This window comes from Bubalus bubalis, chromosome 10 (assembly GCF_019923935.1).
Source record: "Bubalus bubalis isolate 160015118507 breed Murrah chromosome 10, NDDB_SH_1, whole genome shotgun sequence".
NCBI classification, from domain to species: Eukaryota; Metazoa; Chordata; class Mammalia; order Artiodactyla; family Bovidae; genus Bubalus; species Bubalus bubalis.
Genome location: NC_059166.1, coordinates 2444169 through 2465158, shown reverse-complemented (window position 1 = coordinate 2465158; position 20990 = coordinate 2444169). Strand labels below are relative to the sequence as shown.

Sequence of the window (20990 nt, the reverse complement as noted above, 5' to 3'; positions counted from 1 at the left end):
GAGCTGTGACTTTGGGAGCAAAGCAGGGCTGGTTTCCTGAGCTCATCATGGCAACAGAGGAAAAGGCCGCTTTTTAAAACTCTCAATCAGTGGTTTGCCCCTGAACGTGGGCACAAAATAGGGGAATTAATAGAAACTGGCGTTCTTCCTATTCTCACCAAATTTTTTGTCTCTTATTTTTATGGGACTAGGCAACCCCTCACATTTCAGTCTTGAATTCTCCTTTTGTCAAATTGTCAGAAATTTAAAAGAAATCCCGTTGTATGCCTTTTCCCTAAAATCAATCCGCATCTCACCCCTTGGAAAAGTCCTGGATCTTGACATCTACTTGCCATCGCTCACAGGAATCAGCGATTTTTCTTGGGAGGTACAAGAAAGTGAAGTTACTCTTCACTAACAGAAGACCCAGCTCACACGGCCGAGAAGACCCACCGCCCAGCCCTGGCCCTTGCGGTGGCCACTGCGGCCCCCCCAAGAACAGGGGAAAGAGAAGGTTAGGCGTCGTCAAACCCTCCTCCCTGGCGTTTGGGGATGGTGAAGGAGGAAATTAAACCCGACTCTCTGGTCCTTCATTAACATTTTGTTTAGATGTTTGTAATAGTCCTTCGCTTTTTAACAACCAGGCTTGATTGGAACTTAGAAATTGTTACTGAATTTTCGTGTGGGGGTGTGTGAGGCTCCAGTGTTATCTCAAACACATCGGACTACAACTGGAAAACTAATTTTCAGTGTCTGCATCCTATCCAAGCCCTCGAAAAAGATGCTTATCTCACATGAGAGTGTATTCAGCATAGCCAACATCAGGGTCACCTGGGTGTGGTTATCTGGAGAAAGAAAAGTGAGCTCATTTGAGGCACAGAACGTTCTCAGATTATTTTCTGTGCAGAATAAGATTAAAGGCTTAAGAAATGTGTAAACATCTGCTTCTAAGGGTACATCTATCTGGTGTATTACCTGAAAGTAGACACCCCAAGAGTTAAACAAGAAGCACCTCAACAGCATGAAAACCAGCCCACCAGAGCTCCTCCATGCTGACATGCGCTCAGTTGCTCAGTCGTGTCCGACTCTGCGACTGCCTGGACTGCAGCCCTCCAGGCACCTCTGTCCATGGGATTCTCCAGGCAAGAACACTGCAGTGGGTTGCCATGCCCTCCTCCAGGGGATCTTCCTGACCCAGGGATCAAATCCGCGTCTCTTAGGTCTCCTGCATTGGCAGGCGGGTTCTTTACCACCAGCGCCACCTGGGAAGCCCAAGGATGACAGAGTGGCTGCTCAGTGCCCGCTCTGGTCGCTGATGACACGAAGCATGAGGTCTGCCTTGGGTCTCCTGGGAGGAGGAATCAAGCCCAGGTTAGATGAAGTTAAGCCACAGCGGTGCAGGGAAACAGCCCAATGAGAAAATGTCATCTTTCCTGCACCACACACTTTCCCCGAAACGCCTGACACAGTGCGCTTGTGGACAAGCCTCGCTCCCTGTTGTCTCTGGGGGCAGCGTGCCCAGGTACTGAGAGAGAGAGGACGGGGCAGGAGGAAGGAAGCTGAGGGCCTGTCTAAACTCTCCCCACCTAAAACCATCAGGCTTTTCGTGACAGTATTTTGGGGTATCCCAACTGCCATTCAATTCAAACTTCCACGGGAATTAAAAGGTAATTATCTCAGGCTTAGTCCTTTGGAAATACGTTAACAAAAAGATAGGGTCTTTGATCTGTGGCTCAGTCACGGTCATGTTAGATCCAGTGGCTTGTTTCAATACAAAGCTTTCATTGTTGATAGAATTTCATTGCAGGTATATGTAAGTACGTGAGCTGAATGTTGTCATGGTGACTGGGGCAATGAATTGCCTTTTATTTTGTGCCATGGAAGATTGTCATGACAGTCTTGGCTTACTTATCTTCCAAATATATTCTTAAAAGAAATTATTTTGAAAAAGAGCTATCACTGTTTGCTGGTCCCTGCTTGGAAGGAATTGTCAGACGGGCCTCTATCTTTCAGCAGCAAAGCCAAAATGCGGGGACGATCAGGCCCAGGAAATAAACCACCGCCAGCACCTCTACAGAGCAGCCGTTTCCTGTTTCAGCGACACCATAATGTCAGCTTTGCAGCATTAGGCCCTGTCTTCCTCTGTAAAACCTGGAATTCCACTCCTCTGGGCCCCCCGTGGGATCAGAGAGACCATCTCAGAGCTGAAGTGTCCGAAAGCATCCGATGTGTCCAGCTCACGAGCAGCAGGTGCTTGGAGCCGGGGTGGGTCTTGGGTGATGGTCTTGCACCACGGGATCAAATCGGGCCAGGGGGCTCCCTAAGCACCCCGGCTGGAGGGTCATTATATTTTGAAAAATGTAGTGGAAACCCTTGATCATGAATGAGCCCCTTTTAATAACATGAGGGAAAAGTCTGTGAAAAGAATCTGGAGATCACAAGTAACAAATCCATCTATATTCTTATGAATGTATATGTATATGCTACACATGTGTATATTTATACATCGTATGTTTGTGTGTTTATATGTATGTATAAACATATATAAGGAAAAAAAATCTGCTGAGACGATCTGATGGTTTATCTCCGATAAAGGATGACAGTCCCATCCTTTCAGCAGCCGCCCAGCCGGGTGACCTGGCCTAACCGAGGTCATGCCCACCGAGTGGTCAGGTGGGCACGGGGAGGGCCTCAGCCCCGGCCTGCAGGCTCCTGGTCTGCCCTCTTTTGGTCCCAGCACACGACTGCCCTCCCAGTCCCAGTCAGTGCTGGCGCAGACGGCATACAAGACGGCCACTGTGTTCTCAGGGAGGAAGACAGCCCCAAGTGAAGTCACGTGAGAGGGATCCCAGTACGAGGGCGGCATTACGTCTACGAGAGAGGAGCACGGAGGCCTCGTCCTGTGGAAGCGGCGGTGGGCGCCGGCCCCGTGAAGGCTGGGGTGTCCCTAGACCGGCCGGCCATGTTCCCAGGCCGTGGGCCGCAGAGAGCCGGGGGCAGCTCCCGGGTGGGATTGGTCAGCCAAGCAACTCCCCCTCTGACACTTTAATCCCCCCTCGTGGAGATGAAACAGCACTCCTGACTGCATCTTTAGGTCCTGGGTGGGAGCAGACGCGTTAACATGGAGTCTCACATGAGGCCAACTCATAGTAGGAATAGTAACAAAAAATAGCAGCTTTGTTTAACGTTTTGTAGACTATGAAGGCCACAGCTTCCCATGGTTTAGAAGATGCTGCCCTAAACTGCAGTAGAAGGTGTGCGACAGCGAGCTGGAGCTCATAAGAGAGAATTGAAAAGCCTTCTGCTTGCTTGAAAGACACGGGACTATGCATCACCTTCTGCTGCATGCCAGAGTGAAGGGCTTCGTTTCTTTCTACCTTCAGTTTCTTGTCTACGAGAGCAGTGATGACAGGAAGGAACAGTGACCCCGGGGAACTGGCTGGCCAAGGGCAGGTGCTCAGCTCTGATACGTGGAGGGAGCAAGTGGGAAGCGAGGGTGCTGGCCGTCACCTCGGCCTGTTAAAAATAGAGCACTTCCCGCTTCTCCAGTTCCCTGGAGGTCAGTGTCACGGTGGCCATGATTATGACTGAGACGTTTACAAGGTGAGCTACAAACGCCAAACAAATCTCAAACCTTTTGGGTTTCTTGGGTGTATAATTAAGGTGACATCTCTCATGCTGCATTGCAAATTGCAATGACTTGTCAGTTAATGAATTGACTACTTCTTTTCACGCTACTTGTCACTACAGGCCATTAAATGCCCCCTTCGGTTGGTGAAATTATCTAAGACATTCAGTTCTGTTCAGTTCAGTCGCTCATTCGTGTCCAACTGTTTGCAACCCCATGAACCGCAGCACGCCAGGCCTCCCTGTCCTTCACCAACTCCCGGAGTTCACCCAAACGCATGTCCATCAAGTCGGTGATGCCATCCAGCCATCTCATCCTCTGTCGTCCCTTTCTCCTCCTGCCCCCAATCCCTCCCAGCATCAGGGTCTTTTCCAATGAGTCAACTCTTCTCATGAGGTGGCCAAAATATTGGAGTTTCAGCTTTAGCATCAGTCCTTCCAATGAACACCCAGGACTGATCTCCTTTAGGATGGACTGGTTGGATCTCCTTGCAGTCCAAGGGACTCTCAAGAGTCTTCTCCAACACCACAGTTCTAAAGCATCAATTCTTTGGTGCTCAGCTTTCTTGACAGTCCAACTCTCACATCCATACATGACCACTGGAAGAACCATAGCCTTGACTAGATGGACCTTGGCTGGCAAAGTAATATCTCTGCTTTTTAATATGCTATCTAGGTTGGTCATAACCTTCCTTCCATGGAGTAAGCGTCTTTTAATTTCATGGCTGCAATCACCATCTGCAGTGATTTTGGAACCCCCCAAAAATAAAGTCTGACACTGTTTCCACTGTTTCCCCATCTATTTCCCATGAAGTGATGGGACCAGATGCCATGATCTTAGTTTTCTGAATCTAAGACATTAGAGTTATCTATCTGTTATTAAATTGCAGACATCTGTAATATAATCACCCAATGATTACAGTTATTTTAATATTTTAGGATGACTTGAGCCTTAACTATTTCTTAAAATGTGATTATTGATTAGTAGCTTAGATTTCTTTAGAAATTATAGAAAAGTATGAAGAAAAAAAATCACCTTGGATCCTAGAACTGAATGAAAATCCCTAAGAATTTTGGGATTTTTTTTTCCCTATAAATCTTTTCTGTTTTGGCTGGGGAGAGAGAAGTAAGCTATGCTAAAATTTGGGGTCAGCTTTTTCCCCCTAAGGTTAATGCTTAATTTTTCTCCAGATACCCCAAAAGGAAATTTACAGTTATGACCTCGATCAAAGGATTTTCTTAGCTCCACATTTGCCTCTGAGTAGTTGCCACTGAAGCACTACATGCAGACTGGGAAAGACCAACAATTACAGAAATATAGGCATGAGACTGTATTTGACTCAAGAAGGGAATGGAGACAAGTGCAGAGGTTGCACTGTGCTGCTTTTTAGATGCTGTTCTGGAACCTGTTCTCCCCTGCTGTTCTGGAGCCTTCCATAGGGACCCTGTGGGCCTCGAGAAGATGTCTGCACCCACTCTGCAGTCTGGGCCTGCCCTCCTTATCTGCCCCAGGTCTGCTGGTGGGCAGGGGAGATAACCCTGGCCCCACACAGATGTCCACACATCCACTGCGGCCGGAATGAGTGAAAAGCCTTAACCAGGAGCTGAGTTAGCGAAGGTGGGGGCAGCTCAGCCCCACAGAACTTCTGCCCCTGAAAACAGACTGAAAACCCAGATTTCCACTTGGGATCCCCTCTGCCTCACCCATCTGTTAACGTCACCTGTCGCCTTCACCTTTGGAGAAGGTGGCACCCTACTCCAGTACTCTTGCCTGGAAAATCCCATGGACGGAGGAGCCTGGTGGTCTGCAGTCCATGAAGTTGCTAAGAGTTGGACACGTCTGAGCGACTTCACTTTGACTTTTCATTTTCATGCATTGGAGAAGGAAATGGCAACCCACTCCAGTGTTCTTGCCTGGAGAATCCCAGGGATGGGGGACCTGGTGGGCTGCCGTCTATGGGGTCGCACAGAGTCGGACACGACTGAAGCGACTTAGCAGCAGCAGCAGCACCTTCACCTTATCAACACCGTGAACAAGATGCAAAGTACTTCTGTGAATACTTTATCAAGTGCCTCAGGATTCAAGGCGGAGGCAAGGAAAGACTGATGAAAAAGACAGTCAAACAGAAAAATATCACCCTTATTCCAAGGCTTCAAACCCTCAGAGGATCCATCTGGTCCTGGATGAGCAGATCCAAGCATGGTCACACAAGGCAAGATGGAGAAGAGAAGCCAGCTCGGGCTCCTCCTTCAAGCTCCAGTCCGAGAACAGGTTTTGTGACTCCGCTGGGGGCCGCCTGCCACACTGCGGTCTCTCTCGGGCGCCCCGCTCGCCAGGAACTCCGGAAAAGAGAGCGGCCGGTTAATGCCGACCAGTGTTCACCACGGCCGCTGAGTTCCGCGCACACCCAGCGGCGCTTTGAAAAGTTCCTTTTCAGAGGATTAAGTTTGAGTCATTCCCTTATTTAATTCATTTAATGTGGAGGTATCTGACAAGAGAATGGATTGTTTCTCAAATTATTAAGAATCAACACAAAATAGACACGACACCCACGCCCCGTGCAGTCCGGCCGCTGGCGGAGGTGCGCGCAGGGCTTGGTCTGCGCTCGGTCCGCCTCTGCCTCACCCTCCACCGTCAGCCTAGTCTTCCCCCCGGGACTCGCCCAGCCTCAAGTCCTGCCCGGTGCCCCCGGAGAGGCTTCGCTCCTCGGCTGCAACAGCAGGGCACCCGTCGGAGCAGTCACTTCTCTTTATTTGTAAAGTTCCCCTGAATCAGAGGCTCACTGAACAACACCACTGTCTGAAAAGGGCATTTGGTTCATTCCAAAGCAATAAAAAAAAAAAAAAAAAAAAAACAGAAAGAAGAGGGAAGGACCCCAGACAGCCCTTGCAGGGGCAGAAGCCACTCTAAACGCCCTTCTGTCCCGTGAAGGGTGAGTGCTGGCCCAAAGAAGCCTCCCTGCTCTGGAATTTTAACCTCCTGTGTCTTCTTTTTTTAAATTGCTTCCTATAATCCTCTTGTCAATGCAGGAGACATGGGTTCAGTTCCTGGGCCAGGAAGATTCCACGTGTCTTGGGACAACGAAGCCCGTGCCCCACAGCTACTGTGCTCTAGAGCCCGGGATCCACAACCACGGAGGCCTACACACCTAGAACCCGGGAGTCCCGAGCTCGGGAGCCACAACCACGGAGGCCCACACACCTAGAACCCGAGAGCCCCGCACACCTCGGGCCCTGCTCCCTGACCAGAGACGCCAGCGCAGTGAGAAGCCCGCGCCCCGCAGCTGGAGAGCAGCCCTCCTCGTCGTAACTAGAGAAACAAACAGCCAGGAAGACCCAGCTCGGCCATAACTCAATCAATGAAGAGCTTCCTATGCAATCAAATGAAGAGTGAAACTGTAATAGAAAAGGAGGAAATTCAATCGGCCATCACGCTGGAGGCCACGAGTAGGTTTATCCCGTGAAACACATGAAGGATGAGCGGCTCTGTGCCCATCAGCATTTCCCTGACCCGCCTGGTAAAATATCATGCTTCCTGTCGAAGTCACGAGCAGCACCTGCTCACGGTCCGACAGCTGAATCCGCGTTAGAGTTTTAAACAGGAGACCCCATAATGCTCCCAGTTTGGGTAACAATCTAATGTAAAGTTTTGGGAGGTCTTATCAAGAGTACACGTGGAGAGGGGGAGAGAAGGGAAAGGCAGGCTGTCCGCGCGCTTTCTCCATACTCTCGGGGTGTGCCTGGGGGATGCTGTGTGAGCTCTGATTTGTGGGTTCTATCTTCAATGGGGCTTCCCAGGTGGTGCAGTGGTAAAGAACCCACTTGCCAATGCAGGAGACGTGGGTATGATCCCTGGGTCGGGAAGATCCCCTGGAGAAGGGAATGGTAACCCACTCCATTATTCTAGCCTGAAGAATTTCATGGACAGAGAAGGCTGGCGGGCTACTCCATGGGTTGCAACTGAATATGACTTAGCAACTAAACAACAGTCCTCAATATAAGAAGGAATTCCTGCTCATCATGCCCAGGGTGGATCTGAAAACACAGCCAACTGTTTTCACCCACTCAGGGGCCAAGAGTCCCAGGGGGGCCCCGGCCACCCGGAAAGCCGCTCCTAGGCTCCCGGGAGCCTCGACTTTGGATGCAGTCCAGGCCTGATAGAAACAGCCTCCTTGAAGAGCGTTCGGGTCCTGTCTTTGGCTCTTGCAGGTCACACCTCATGGGCCTGGCCGCTGACTGCTGAGGGAACGGTTCACAAAGGGCCCCGCACCTCCGTCTGTCTGGAGCCTGAACTCCAGGACTCCATCTGTCACCCACCAGGCTCCTTTTCTTTGCCTTCGTTCATTTCTACGAGCGAGAAGAATCACTGCTGTTCGGTGTACAGGTCTAAACGTGGAGCGTGATAAAGTGTGAACAATGAGCTCGGTTTTCCAGCAGACACACACTTCCCCGTGCGTCCCTGGGCTTCCCTATAAAGCCGAATAAAAGTTTTGCTAAGAATCATCAGCTGAAAGTGAAAAGTGAAAGTTGCTCAGTCGTGTCTGACTCTCTGAGACCACGTGGACTGTAGCCCGCCAGACTACTCTGTCCATGGGATTCCCCAGACAAGAATACTGGAGTGGGTGGCTGTTCCCTTCTCCAGGGGATCTTCCTGACCCGGGGATCAAAGCTGGGTCTTCCACGTGGCAGGCAGATTCTTCACCATCTGAGCCACCAGGGAATTCTTTTCTTGAAGAGGTTATAAAATAGACTGAGAAAAGGTGATGAAGAAAGTACGAAAGGCCAACTTCCTGCCACCACAACACATCTCATTTTCTGAGTTTACTGACATGAGGGTGCAACTCGAAACGGTATAGACATCTGTCTAGTCACTAGGCTGAAAGAATTAGAACCATCTTGAGATTTTATATAGCCAGAGATCATTGATCATTCACTTTTCATTCTACTTACACAATTTTTATGTCTAGTAAGGAAATCTAATTCACACGAGATGATGGTATTGAGGACTTTTTTTCCAACCAAATTCTTCAGATTAGGCTGTTAATAAAAATACAGTGAGACTCAGAGAGGAAAACCCTAAGTATGCGAAAAGTAAAACGTTGGCATTCAGTGATAAGCATTGTTTATGTCAGCAAACAAATGCAGGACTGGCCACTCATGGCCCCAGGTTCCTCTGCTCCAAGATTACAGGTCCTGGAACACAGGGCCTCCGCAGGGCCCTGGGCCCCAGTCCCACAGTGAGTCACCGAGAAGACGTCACTTCTCAGAGCAGCTCCCGAACTGCATGGGTTCTGATGGCCCGCCACCTTGATAGGGCCAGGAAAGCAGGACTCTTACGAGAGTCCAACATGCCGACAACCAGGAGCAGTTCTGTCTAGTATGAACAGAACATGGTTTGATGCATTCACGTAAATTAAATAAGCCTGACCCACACCCAGGCTCCTGTGACCTGTTTGGAACCCACAGGGATTGGGCCATTGTACCTGCCAAGCCCGTGGAGAATCTATAGGCCAGACAATGAAATCTGCCCCTGTTCCGCGGGCACAAGTCGAGTTATTATTGCTGGGAGACACAAAAAAGCTGTAAGTCCATCTTATAACATCGCTTATCTATAATGTCAGTATTTCAACCAGACAGCTGCTCAAAATCCTACAAGAAATCTACCTCCACCTAAAACGATTCATTTTAGGCCAGATTCCTGGAAAAGCTTCCAGCGGACCCTGAACTCCGCACACAGTGGAATGCTGAAGCCGGCTGGCCACCAGCCCGCTGGCCCCTGGGGTGGACAGCGCTGGCTGCCCGGCGTCGCAGCCCTGCCCAGCTCTGATGTCTCATCTGCTCGTTGTGAAGGCAGAGAAAGGAGATTTCAAAGAGGTGCTGTGCATGAGGTCACACGCATCACCTCCCCAGTGGCCTTGGATTCGGAATAAAACTCAGTCTTCCTGGATCGCTGGGTGACATTCCCAGGGTGACGTGCAAGACAGACCCCTGCTGTACAAAGACGTTATTACACAACTCCAGGCAGCTCTGGGTCTCACCCAGAGCATCAGAGAATTCAAATCGTACTGCGGGGAGGTTTCCGCTCTTTCAAAAGCACACCACAGCTGGCTCTGCTGGCCTTCGGGCAGCGTAAAGTAATCCCAAAGTGAAAAAGACTTCACGTTAAACGTTTTTTTTAAAATGTAACTGATATTCACGTGGAGAAAACCAAGCCACGGCGGTGTCACTTACCTCGGCCGACGCAGCTGTCTTCGTCTCGAGTGAGGGCGGGTCACCCTTGTCCTGTGGGGGCAGAGAGTGAAGAAAAGTTCTCTAAGTCACAGGATGTCCTGGGCGGTCGCTGCTCGGGGAGAACGGCTACACAGACACTCACCAAGGCTGGCGGCTTTTTGTTTCTGAACATGAGTCTCCACATGGCTGTCAATAACTTGAGGAGTTTCCCTAGCTCTCAGAAAGCCCGTCAGTATTAACACCGAAAGAAGGGAACTTGCAAACTTTTGTGCAACTTTTACATTCCGCCAAAGGAAGTGATGTCCCATCCCCAACCTCAAAATGTAACCAAAAAAAAAAAAGTCACTCATTAATCTCCAGACACACAGCCTTCGGCTAAGCAGCTGTGGTTATCACTGGGGGCCGGCCAGCGTCTTAGGGTGACCTTGAGGCCCTCTACGGAAGGTGCTCATTCAGCTGCAGCAGGCAAGACTTCTAACCTGTAAATAGGCTAACGGACACCTGATTAAAATTCCAATCACATTAGGCCATAGGGGTTCAGCCTGGAGACGCACACAGCTCCCTGCCTCCCCTTGTCTGGACTCAAAACTCCCATAACCTGAAGACTTTACTTAGCACCACGACTTGAGGTCTCGAGAACAGAAACCACAGCTCTGCCTGCTTCTGCACACGGCATCCTGGGGGCACGCTTGTCATATTCTGCTGTAGGCCTCATTTCTCCTCTGTTCTCTGTTCCAAGGCTCAAATCCACTGAAACATGAGCTGGAGAAAGTGGGCAAACGTCTCTATCACCCTTGACTAGTAACTGTGGCTCACGGGCCAGAAGACAGAGGGGCTGGATTCCCCGCACCACGACTTAACTGGCTGTAGGAAGGGGGCCCCCATGGGGACCACAGCTCGAGAGAAATCCGCGGTCACCAGCACCGCAAGTTCACCCGCACCGCTGGCGTGTCTCCACACCGGTGACAGGGCAGGTACCGGCCAGATCTCTAGTTCCCTTACGTCCCTGCCTCTCCATGGTGGATTAAGTTTTACAGACTCCCAGATCCGGTAACACAGAGCATCTGGACACAGAACCCCAGCCCATCAGTGCCGGCATCGCCTCCAGGAGCAGCCAAGGCCATGAGCCCTGCGCCACGTCCGCCTGTCCTTGCTCTCCGACCCCCAGCTGGACGGTGAACATTGAACGGCAGGAACACGCTTCCTTCCACGTGACTGCTCGTTCCTGCAGCTCCTGCACCAGCCTTCGCTGCACACGGCATTAGGGGCAAACGCCTGTGGTCTCTCTCCCCCCCAGTTTCTCCCTCCTTGGCAAATGTCCCCTTTCCTCCTGTGGGAAGCAGATTCCATGCAGTCTGGTGAAAGCGACCCCACCGCTGCAATCCCCCACCACGGGCAGGGGTGTGACTAGGGCCCCGTCATTCGTCGGGTGCAGTGCCCAGCATGGAACCCAGGCCAGGGAAGGCCTGTCCAGGCAGGAGCCACGGGGCCACTCCACAGATGCTACGGAGTTTGTTGGCCCGGAAATGGGCCTGGGATCAAAGAGGGAAACAGAGTCAGCGTCCTGCTGACAGTTTCAGGACCGTTGGATTCAAAGCTGCCAGAAGCCATCTCTTTTCAATGACAGGAGGAGATAAACTGCCAGTCTGAGCAGCCAGACTGAGCTTCAGCCAGTCTGAGCTGGTTTCTGCAACTTGAAAAGGAACCCTAAGGACATGGAAGTGGTGCGTTTACAAATAATGCCTAATAGCGACAAATGGGGGCCCCCAAAGCCCCACAACCCCATGCGTCCACCCACTACCTTTCTCAACTCACAGCCAACCCCCAAAGGAACACCTTCTCATGCGGGATTCACCCTGCAGAGTCTCCTGGCCTGGCCATCTGGAAACCCAGGGACTGTGCACACGGAGCCCGCGATATCTGGGACTCTCCCTGAAAAAGATTTGCTAAATTTTGCATAGTCCTCCTTTAGAGTCATCGGTCCTCTTTCCTTCTCCTTTTCTTGGTCTCCAGTTTGCAGATAAGATTCAGAGAATGGAGAGGGAAACCAGCGATGACTGAAGATGAAGCGACGACTCTCGTCGTTCTGCAGACACACCAGCCCCCGTCGTCCCCTTCTCTCCCTCCGGCTGCCCCCAAGTCGGTCCCCCCACTCCACGGGCAGCCAGACCCAAGCGCGGGCACGTGGGGCAGGGGCTTTTCCAACTGCAGAGTGAAGCCCGGGGTCCTCCTACTCCGGCCCCATCCCTGGGATGCTGGACAGCATAGGGTGCCCTCCCCATCCCGCCTCTGCCTGAGCAGGAGAGCTGGGGGCAGGTGCGGAGGAGCCAGAGAGGGCAGGGGGCAGACAGGCCGCTCCTCTGGTCCGGCAGGAAGTCCTGCCTCTAAGTCGGCCCCTCTCCATCCTCCATACTCCCCAGCCCCTCCCGTCGCCGCCTCGCTCTCATCACAGTGCCTCCGCGTGATTTCAAGGCCGTCACGCTAGCCCACGAGGCAGAACAAGCCAGAGGGGAGACGCTGTAAGACCCCTCTCAGAGCAGACTGAACTCCAGGTGTATCTCATGAAGAGCAAACTGGTCAAACAAACTGGGGCAAGCAAATATCTTGTGCTTTGTGGATTTGAAATAAAATACCAGCATTTTCTAAAGCCAAGGATCAATGACCATTTGGGGAGAACTGTGGCTTGAATATCTTCATAAAGCCCCAGAAAGCAGTCGTGTGCCACCGGACACACACGAGGGGCATGTGCTCTGTGTTCAGCGCTGGGGTTTCTGGTCTGGGTGGTGAAGCTTCCTTTGATGCTTGAAGGTCTTCTCAATATCCGGCTTTAAGTATATAAAGCTGACAGTCCAATTTTATAATGTAAGAAGGTCAGGCTCATTCCCAGAGTCCCTGTTTCCTGGAAGACTTTGTGCACAGTCCTTAGATGCTGAGTTTAGACAGGCAAGCAGTTGATTGAATACGCTCTTAATTCCCAAATGAAATTAGTTCATGGGGTTGATTCTTGGAAAGCCAGGGTTTGCCTGGAGGGTCACTGGTGTCCTAAATTCACAGATGTGCACAGAAGTGATGGCTGCCGGTCTCGTAGAAAGCTGGGGCTCCCGCTCCCGCCTGCCCTCCCCAGCCGCCCCTGCTGACCTTCCTGGAGAGGCAGCCGCCGAGGGCTGGCACCCAGGCTGTGGGACAGCAGGCCAGAGTGCGGTTCCAGGCACCAGGCGCTGGGCAAGGCACTCAACCACTGTACCTGGGCTTCTGCGTTTGCAAAGATGAGGTGAGGTGGTGTCGGGGAGCCCAGAGAAATGAGCTGTACATGTTAGACGTCTGGCATGCAGGAGCCTCGAGCAGAGTTGAGCTTGGGGATGAGGCAGGAAGAGGAAGGGGTCCCCCAAGTGGAGCAGTAAAGAGGAGCCCCAAGACAGCCCACCCTGCTCTGAGAGCACTGGCCATGCGTTTGTGATCCCCAGGAGTCGACCTCCAGGGGCTTGACTAGATCTAAAAAGCTGACTTAAAGCTCAACATTCAGAAAACTAAGATCATGGCATCCAGTCCCATCATTTCATGGCAAATAGATGGGGAAACAGTGGAAACAGTAGCTAACTTTATTTTGGGGGGCTCCAAAATCAGTGCAGATGGTGACTGCAGCCATGAAATTAAAAGACACATACTCCTTGGAAGGAAAGTTATGACCAACCTAGACAGCATATTAAAAAAGGTCCATCTAGTCAAGGCTATGGTTTTTCCAGTGGTCATGTATGGATGTGAGAGTTGGACTATAAAGAAAGCTGAGCGCAGAAGAATTGATGCTTTTGAACTGTGGTGTTGGAGAATACTCTTGAGAGTCCCTTGGACTGCAAGGAGATCCAACCAGTCCATCCTAAAGGAAATCAGTCCTGAATATTCATTGGAAGGACTGATACTGAAGCTGAAATTCCAAGACTTTGGCCACCTGATGCGAAGAGTTGACTCATTGGAAAAGACTCTGATGCTGGGAAAGATTGAGGGCAAGAGGAGAAGGGGACAACAGAGGACGAGATGGCTGGGTGGCATCACTGACTCAGTGGACATGAGTTTGGGTGAACTCTGGGAGTTGGTGATGGACAGGGAGGCCTGGTGTGCTGCTGTCCACGGGGTTGCAAAGAGTCGGACACTACTGAGCAACTGAACTGAACTGAACTGAAAGGTCCTTTATTCTACCTGCCAGCTCATGAGGGTGGGAGAGCAGAGCAGAGACAGCAGAGGGCAGCAGAGACACTGGCACGCAGGGCTATCCGGCTTGACCCAAAGACCACACTGGACGCCACCCGAATTCTACTCCTTATAAAGAAGCCATAGGTCTTCTTTAAAGGTCTGTCATTTGGAAACATTTAGAGATTACCAAAACAGCGCCCTGACCCTGTTGGGCTTATCCAGCAGACCCTCTGCTGTACTGAGTCATAAACGTCTTCGGATGGTGGCGGCGTGGACGCCCACCGCCATCCCCACCTCCCATGGCCCTGCCGCGGGGCGGCTGCAGATGGTCAGTCTGCCCTCCTGCCCGCGCTGCAGCGGCGTCCCCGCCCAACCTGAATTACCCACCAGGGGGCAGCAGACGACGCAGCCTGGGAGAGGCCGCCCCCCGCCCCGGACACGTGCGCTGGACAGTCCGCTCCAGAGGCCTCACTGATGCGCCCCTGGGAATAAGGCGCTGCCTTCACGCGGAGACCGACTGGAGGAAGGCAGGCTTGTTCTTCACAGCCTCCCCTTTCCAGACTCTGCTCTCCCCCTCCCCTGGAGACCCAAAGCTCCAGAGGTCCATGGGCTGTCGGGCTTTTCATAGACTCCAGTGGGTTAATGCTTCCCTGATGTAGCTCACACAGTAAAGAATCCACCTGAAACACGGGAAACCCAGGTTCGATCCCTGGGTTGGGAAGATCCCCTGGAGGAGGGCATGGCAGCCCACTCCAGTATCCTTGCCTGGAGAATCCCATGGGCAGAGGAGCCTGGCGGGCTGCAGTCCAGGGGGTCATTCAGAGCCGGACAGGACTGAGCGACTAAGCACAGCGCAGGGGGCTCATAGGCATGTCACAGCCTCAGCCACCGAGAAGCCCGCCCTCTTCGGTGGTTGCTGGTTTCGGGGCTGCGCCTTGTGTCCTTTCCAGATAAAAGGAGCCAAGGCGTGTGTGGCCGGTCCCAGGGGAGGCCACTCCTGTTCTGAACGGGTGCCCCTCCTAGCGGGTCACCGCTCCTTCTCCTCCGCCCCCGGGGCCGGGCTGGGCCGTGATAACTGGGACGAGAGCAGCTCAGAGCACATCTCCCCCCAACTAGGCTGCAGATAAAGGCACCTGAGGACTGTCCCACCGCGCACGCTCAGAGGGGACGGGGAGACAGGTGGCTCAGTGAATAAATGAACTGTGAGGAGGAAGGAAGGAGGTGAAAACCCCCAGGGGCTAAAAGCGGGGCCAGGGGTGGACCACCACTGGGGAGGGTGCGCATAGCAGGGGATTAAGCATTTAGAACGTCTAATTCGATGGTATTTACCACATTCATGGTGTTGGGTAGGGCTTCCCAGGCGGCCCAGTGGTAAAGAATCCGCCTGCAATCCCTGGGTTGGGAAGATCCCCTGGAGGAGGGCATGGCAACCCACTGCAGTATTCTTGCCTGGAGAATCCCATGGACAGAGGAGCCTGGCGGGCTGCAGTCCACAGGGTGACAAAGAGCCGGACAGGACTGAGTGGTCACAGCATGCAGTGCTGCGTAAGCATCACCACTGTCTACCCCAAAATAAGTTCATCACTTTGGCAGAACACCCCGTATACGTTAGGCAGCCGCTCCCCACTCTCCCCCAGCCCCAACCTGGCCCAGGCCCTGGCAATGCAGTCTACACTCTGTCTCTGTGGATGTCCCCTCTGGAAGCTTCTCATCAGGGGAGTCAAAATGCAGAAATACGTAAAGGAAGGCTCACTGCACATGGGGCCCTGCAGGGGGCGCTCTCCCTCGCGCCAGCCTTGCGTCACCAGCGGGAAGACGGGGGTATGAGACTCACTTGGACATTTTCACGACGGAGGACACTTTTCACCTGGGGATGTCACCTCTGGCTTTGAGAAAAGAAGGACGGTGACAGGGCTTGCAGCCAGTGAGAAACTCCAGCTCTTCTCCAATTACCGTTGGTTCAGATCGACCCTCCCCAGCTTCCCCCGAGACCTAACACACACGCCTCCCCGCCCCCGCCCCCCGGCCCTTTGGCCGCGGCCGCGGATACTCCGGCCGGCTTGTCTCAAGCTGCAGTTCCTCTCCTCTCCCCAAACAAACTCATTTTTGCTCACACAGAACTTCTCTTTGCTCTAAGGTTGACAGGACGATGTGTGGATTTTTGTGTCTGGTTTCCCTGTGTCAGGACCTGATTGCCTTGTTTGTACACTCCCAGTCTCTTTATCCATTCCTCTGTGGGCGGACACTCCGGCTGTTGCCAGCTATTGGGAATTGTGAACAGTGCTGCTGTGAACATGTGTGTACATGTATGAACATGCATGTGCATGAATGTATTTGAGTCCCTGTGTATATATCTAGGACTAGAATTTCTTTGCTCCTGCAAACAGTAGTCATGTATGGATGTGAGAGTTGGACTGTGAAGAAAGCTGAGCACCGAAGAATTGATGCCTCTGAACTGTGGTGTTGGAGAAGACTCTTGAGAGTCCCTTGGACTGCAAGGAGATCCAACCAGTCCATCCTAAAGGAGACCAGTCCTGGGTGCTCATTGGAAGGAATGATGCTAAAGCTGAAACTCCAGTACTTTGGCCACCTGATGCGAAGAGTTGACTCATTGGAAAAGACTCTGATGCTGGGAGGAATTGGGAGCAGGAGGAGAAAGGGACGACAGAGGATGAGATGGCTGGATGGCATCACTGACTCAATGAACATGAGTTTGGGTGGACTCTGGGAGTTGGTGATGGACAGGGAGGCCTGGCGTGCATGGGGTCGCTGAGAGCTGGACACGACTGAGCGACTGAACTGAACTGAACAAACAGCAGGATAGTAGAAAATTGTATCCAGTGGCAGCTGGTGCTTATTTTGAGAAACAGGAGGTCTGATGGGCTGTCAGAGGGGAAATAAATGAATTAACCACTGTGGAGAGGACATCTCAATACCACTTAATCTGAAAATGCACGTATCTTGTGGTCAAAAATTTCACTGTTAGGTATCTAGACTAGGGAGAAAAATCCTAGCATATGTTCATGAGACATTGAGCACCACTTTAAAGAACAAAAAAATGCAAGTCATCTAACTTGGCTTCTTGGTAAAGGAACAGAAAAATAAGCTGATATTTTTCATATCGTGAAATACTACATAGCACTCAAAAAGAATGCAATAGAACTACATAATTGACAGGAATAAATCTCAAAAATTAAAAAGTTTCAGAAGGACGCATACACTGATTCCATCCATGCAGATTAAAAACACACCTACTAACATCATTGATAAACACGAACTGTTGTGGGCTGAATCGAGCTCCCTCGGAGACTGAAGCTCTAGCCCTGGGACCTTAGAAGGTGACCTCAGGGGCCATGTGGTCTTCACGGAGGCGATTGTGGCAAATGAGGTCCCGCGGCTGCCCAAGTCACATATCAGGGGAGACTAGGGACGCCTGCCTGCGGACACAGGGAGATGCCAGCCGTCTGCAAGGCTGGGAGACACGTCTTAGAAGAAACCATTCTGCCGACACCTTGATCTCGGGCTTCCAGCCTCCAGAACGGAGAGGAACTAAGTTTCTGCTTTTCCAGCTGCCCAGTAAAGGTCTTTGTCACAGCACTTCAGGCTGACTGAACAGCCTTGGAAGCCAGAGCATTCCTTTGTGGGTCCGCCCAGAACAGACAGGGAACCAGATCAAAATAGCCATAGAGTGTTTAAACAATCGCAGTAATTAGACTTGAAATATAAGCCAACCCCAGACACTGAAGAGTCCACTGGGTTACTTTATGGACATTTTTACACACTACTTATGCCTTTCTCTGCACCTGCAGAAAATACGCACTTATCTTAAATTGAGACTCGAGTGTCCTCAACATTGCAAAGCAAATCAGTCCAGTGTGGTCAGCAAACCCAGGCTGGACCCTTTTCCGGACTGTGAAACTCTCTGTGCCAAGCTGTGGACCCAGCTCAGGCAGTAACACATGTGGCCTGTGGCCATCTTGTCCAAATGACAACTGAATCCAAGCAGAACGTCAAGGTCCTCTCCCAACCTTTGAGGACCAGAACTCTGTCTAAATAAGCAGTATGGCGGACCACAGTTCAGAGGGAACACTAACCATCTCGTTCCTTCCTCTCTGCCTCCATTTAAGAAGGCCACCAGAATAAAGCGGGACTGGTTCCCAGTCCCAGGGAGCAGGGCCGGCTGCCTTGACCCCCCTCCACCCCCAGCACAGGCTGGGTCCCTCCAGGCCTGATCTGCAGGTCAGAGGAAAGGGGCTACACAGCTGAGACACATCACAGACCTGCCAGCTCCCCCAGCCGTGTGAGCCAGGTCCTTAGGATAAACATCTGTCCTTTCTCACTCAGCCTGTCTGTCTGTCTAAGAGACCTGGGTTTGATCCCTGGGTCAGGAAGATCCACTGGAGGAGGGCATGGCAACCCACTCCAGTATCCTTGTCTAGAGAATCCATGGACAGAGGAGCCTGGTGGGCTACAGTCCATGGGGTCACAAAGAGTCGGACACGACTTAGCACAGCACGCCCTGCTGGTCTGTCTCACTGGAGAACCCTGACCAGTTCAGGCCCTTTCGTTCATAATGGTGGCTCTCACTTCTGAAGACAGGAGAGTCTCCCAGTCCTTGTAATACTGAAACCTTCCCGTTTGATGTAAAGCCTCTCCCTGCCCACCCTTCAGGGGTGGGACCTGGGCCTTTTCTCTTCCACACTCCATGTGGCGCCACCCTCAAGGCTGCCTGGGCAGCTCAGCCCGACTCTGGGGGCCTGTGGACAGAGAAACAGGAATTGCTCTGCTGGTTTCTGGGAGCTATGGCTCTTTTCTCCTACTTACTACAGGTTGACTGTTTCTGAAGTAATTACCTTCTGTACACAGTGTTCCAGAAAACATCTGAAGAACAGCAGTTTAGACGCCTGCCTCCCTCGGTCCCCACAGTAACTCCATGAGGCACAAGCTCCATGCTTCTTATGACGAGACTAACAAAGGCAGAGGGTCGGGAAGTTTCCCCAAATCGCATGCCTGATAGAGCCGGGATTGAAACTGAAATCCAAAGCCTATGTTCTTAACCATAATTTGCTTCCAATCATTTTGCTTTTTAAAAGCACTTATGAAAAAGGGGGGAAAAAAGTACTTACGGTTTTACTCCCTCAATTTTGTGTATAAGAGATTTCAGTCACTCAAATGTGTTTCTAGAATGTGTTAGATATTTTGCCAAGAGAAGTCTATCTCTCTTCCCCTTTGTTCGAGAAGGTCAATAATCTGACAGAATAGTAATATCAGTTAATGACTGAGCACATAAAAGTTGTCTTGCTTTTTAGCTCTCAGACCAAAAGAATTTTGACCAATGTGACCAGAAAAATATGCAAAGTTTCTTCCCCAATAATCCCTGATGAGCACTTTGTATGATCTGAGGAAACCAGAATATATACCATCGTCACCCTGATCCATTCAGCAGCGAGGAAAGTTGATGTCACTGCTAACTTCTACTTCCCATGGCAAAGCATCTCCATTTCTGTTGTTAGTCACTGTGGACCAGGGCTTCCGAGGCGGCGCTAGTGGTAAAGAGCCCACCTGCCAAATGCAGGAAATGTAAGAGACCCAGGTTCGACCCCTGGGTGGGGAAGATCCCCTGGAGAAGGGAATGGCAACCCACTCCAGTATGCTTGCCTGGAGAACTCCATGGACAGAAGAGCCTCGTGGGCTGCGGTCCACGGGGTCACGACTGAAACGTCTTAACACGCATGCATGTGGGCCAGGACAAGATAAGAACACGTGAGTGGCCGTGGGATGCGGTTGCTGGCTCCCTCACGCCCCCTGGGGCGGGAGGGTTTGCGTTGCCGGGGGTCGTGGGGGTGGTCTCCAGCCCCTCTCTAAGCATGGCTGTCTCTGGCGACCCCCCAGTGAGTCCACATCCCACCCGCCTGAGCCTGTCCTCCACGTGGCTCTTAGCACTTCCTGACTTTAGCTGCGCCTCACCTGATGGAAACCGTCCAGTGTGGGAGGAGGCTGGAGCAGTGATACTGCTGAGCGTGTGTCCGGGGGCACAGCCTGAGGAACCGAGCGATGGATCAAGCGTGTGGCAACTGACACCCAGGCCGGCCTGAGGAGCTTTCCCGGCACAGACTCTTCCAGCGGTCCAGCTAGCCCAGGGTGCCGGTCAGAGCTGGGCACCTGGACCTTCTGAGCCGGGGACCCACGCTTGTGTGCCAGCCACAGGGGCAGCTGTAAAAGTGGGTGCTCAGGACCACGCAGTCACCACAGAGATGCTTCAAGAGAAGGCACCCCAGTCAGGGGACCTCACATAGCTGCCTGGTCTCGTCAAACGCACCAGGGCGAAGAGCAAACAGCAACACCACCGGCATGTCTTTAATTTTCATTCTAAAGCTCTAATTTTTAATCACACACACAGCACTAAACTGGAGACAAAGCTAGAGCGCTCAGTGAAATAAATAAGCTGAGAGCTTTAAGTCTATGTGAAGAAGAACGTGCTTGCCACATTTAACTTCCCAGCGGGGGCAAAACACTGATTCATTGCTTTGGAAAATCAAATTTAAAGAGTAAAGAGGGTCTTCCCTGGGAATCCACTCTGAAAAAAAAAAAGAAGAAGAATCCACCTTGAATGCAGAGGACATGGGTTCAATCTCTGGTCTGGGAGCTAAGATCTCACACATGTGTGTGCACGCCAAGTCGCTCAGTCATGTCTGACTCTTTCTGACTCTATGGACTGTAGCCCACCAGACTCCTCTGTCCATGGGATTCTCCAGGCAAGAATATTGGAGTGGGTTGCCATGGCCTCCTCCAGGGGATCTTCCTGACACAGGGATCGAAGCCACATCTCTGACTTCTCCTGCATTGGCAGGCAGGTTCTTTACCACTAGAACCACCTGGGAAGCTCAACTCAGCCCACCTGTCACAACTACCGAGCTCCCAGGCCACAACCAGCGCATCCATGCACGGCAGCAGCCTCCCACGAT

At 51.8% G+C, this 20990-nt stretch overlaps 1 protein-coding gene across 3 annotated transcripts in view; it reads right to left on the bottom strand.

The window, feature by feature from the left end:
• The window catches only part of RPS6KA2 (ribosomal protein S6 kinase A2), a 331893-nt gene that overhangs the window by 266785 nt on the left and 44118 nt on the right, over window positions 1–20990 (bottom strand). Inside the window, exons 1-2 of one of the 3 annotated variants that reach the window (XM_044924009.2) lie at window positions 9980–10081; window positions 9838–9888 (exon numbers count right to left, since the gene is read on the bottom strand). The exons of 1 other annotated variant lie outside the window; for it this stretch is intronic. In XM_044924009.2, coding sequence (XP_044779944.1) covers window positions 9838–9888; window positions 9980–10021 — 93 coding nt within the window. In that variant the 5' untranslated portion in view covers window positions 10022–10081. Of the gene's footprint in view, window positions 1–9837; window positions 9889–9979; window positions 10082–20990 lie in introns of those variants that run through there. One more of the 3 variants, XM_044924007.2, reaches the window with a different exon arrangement.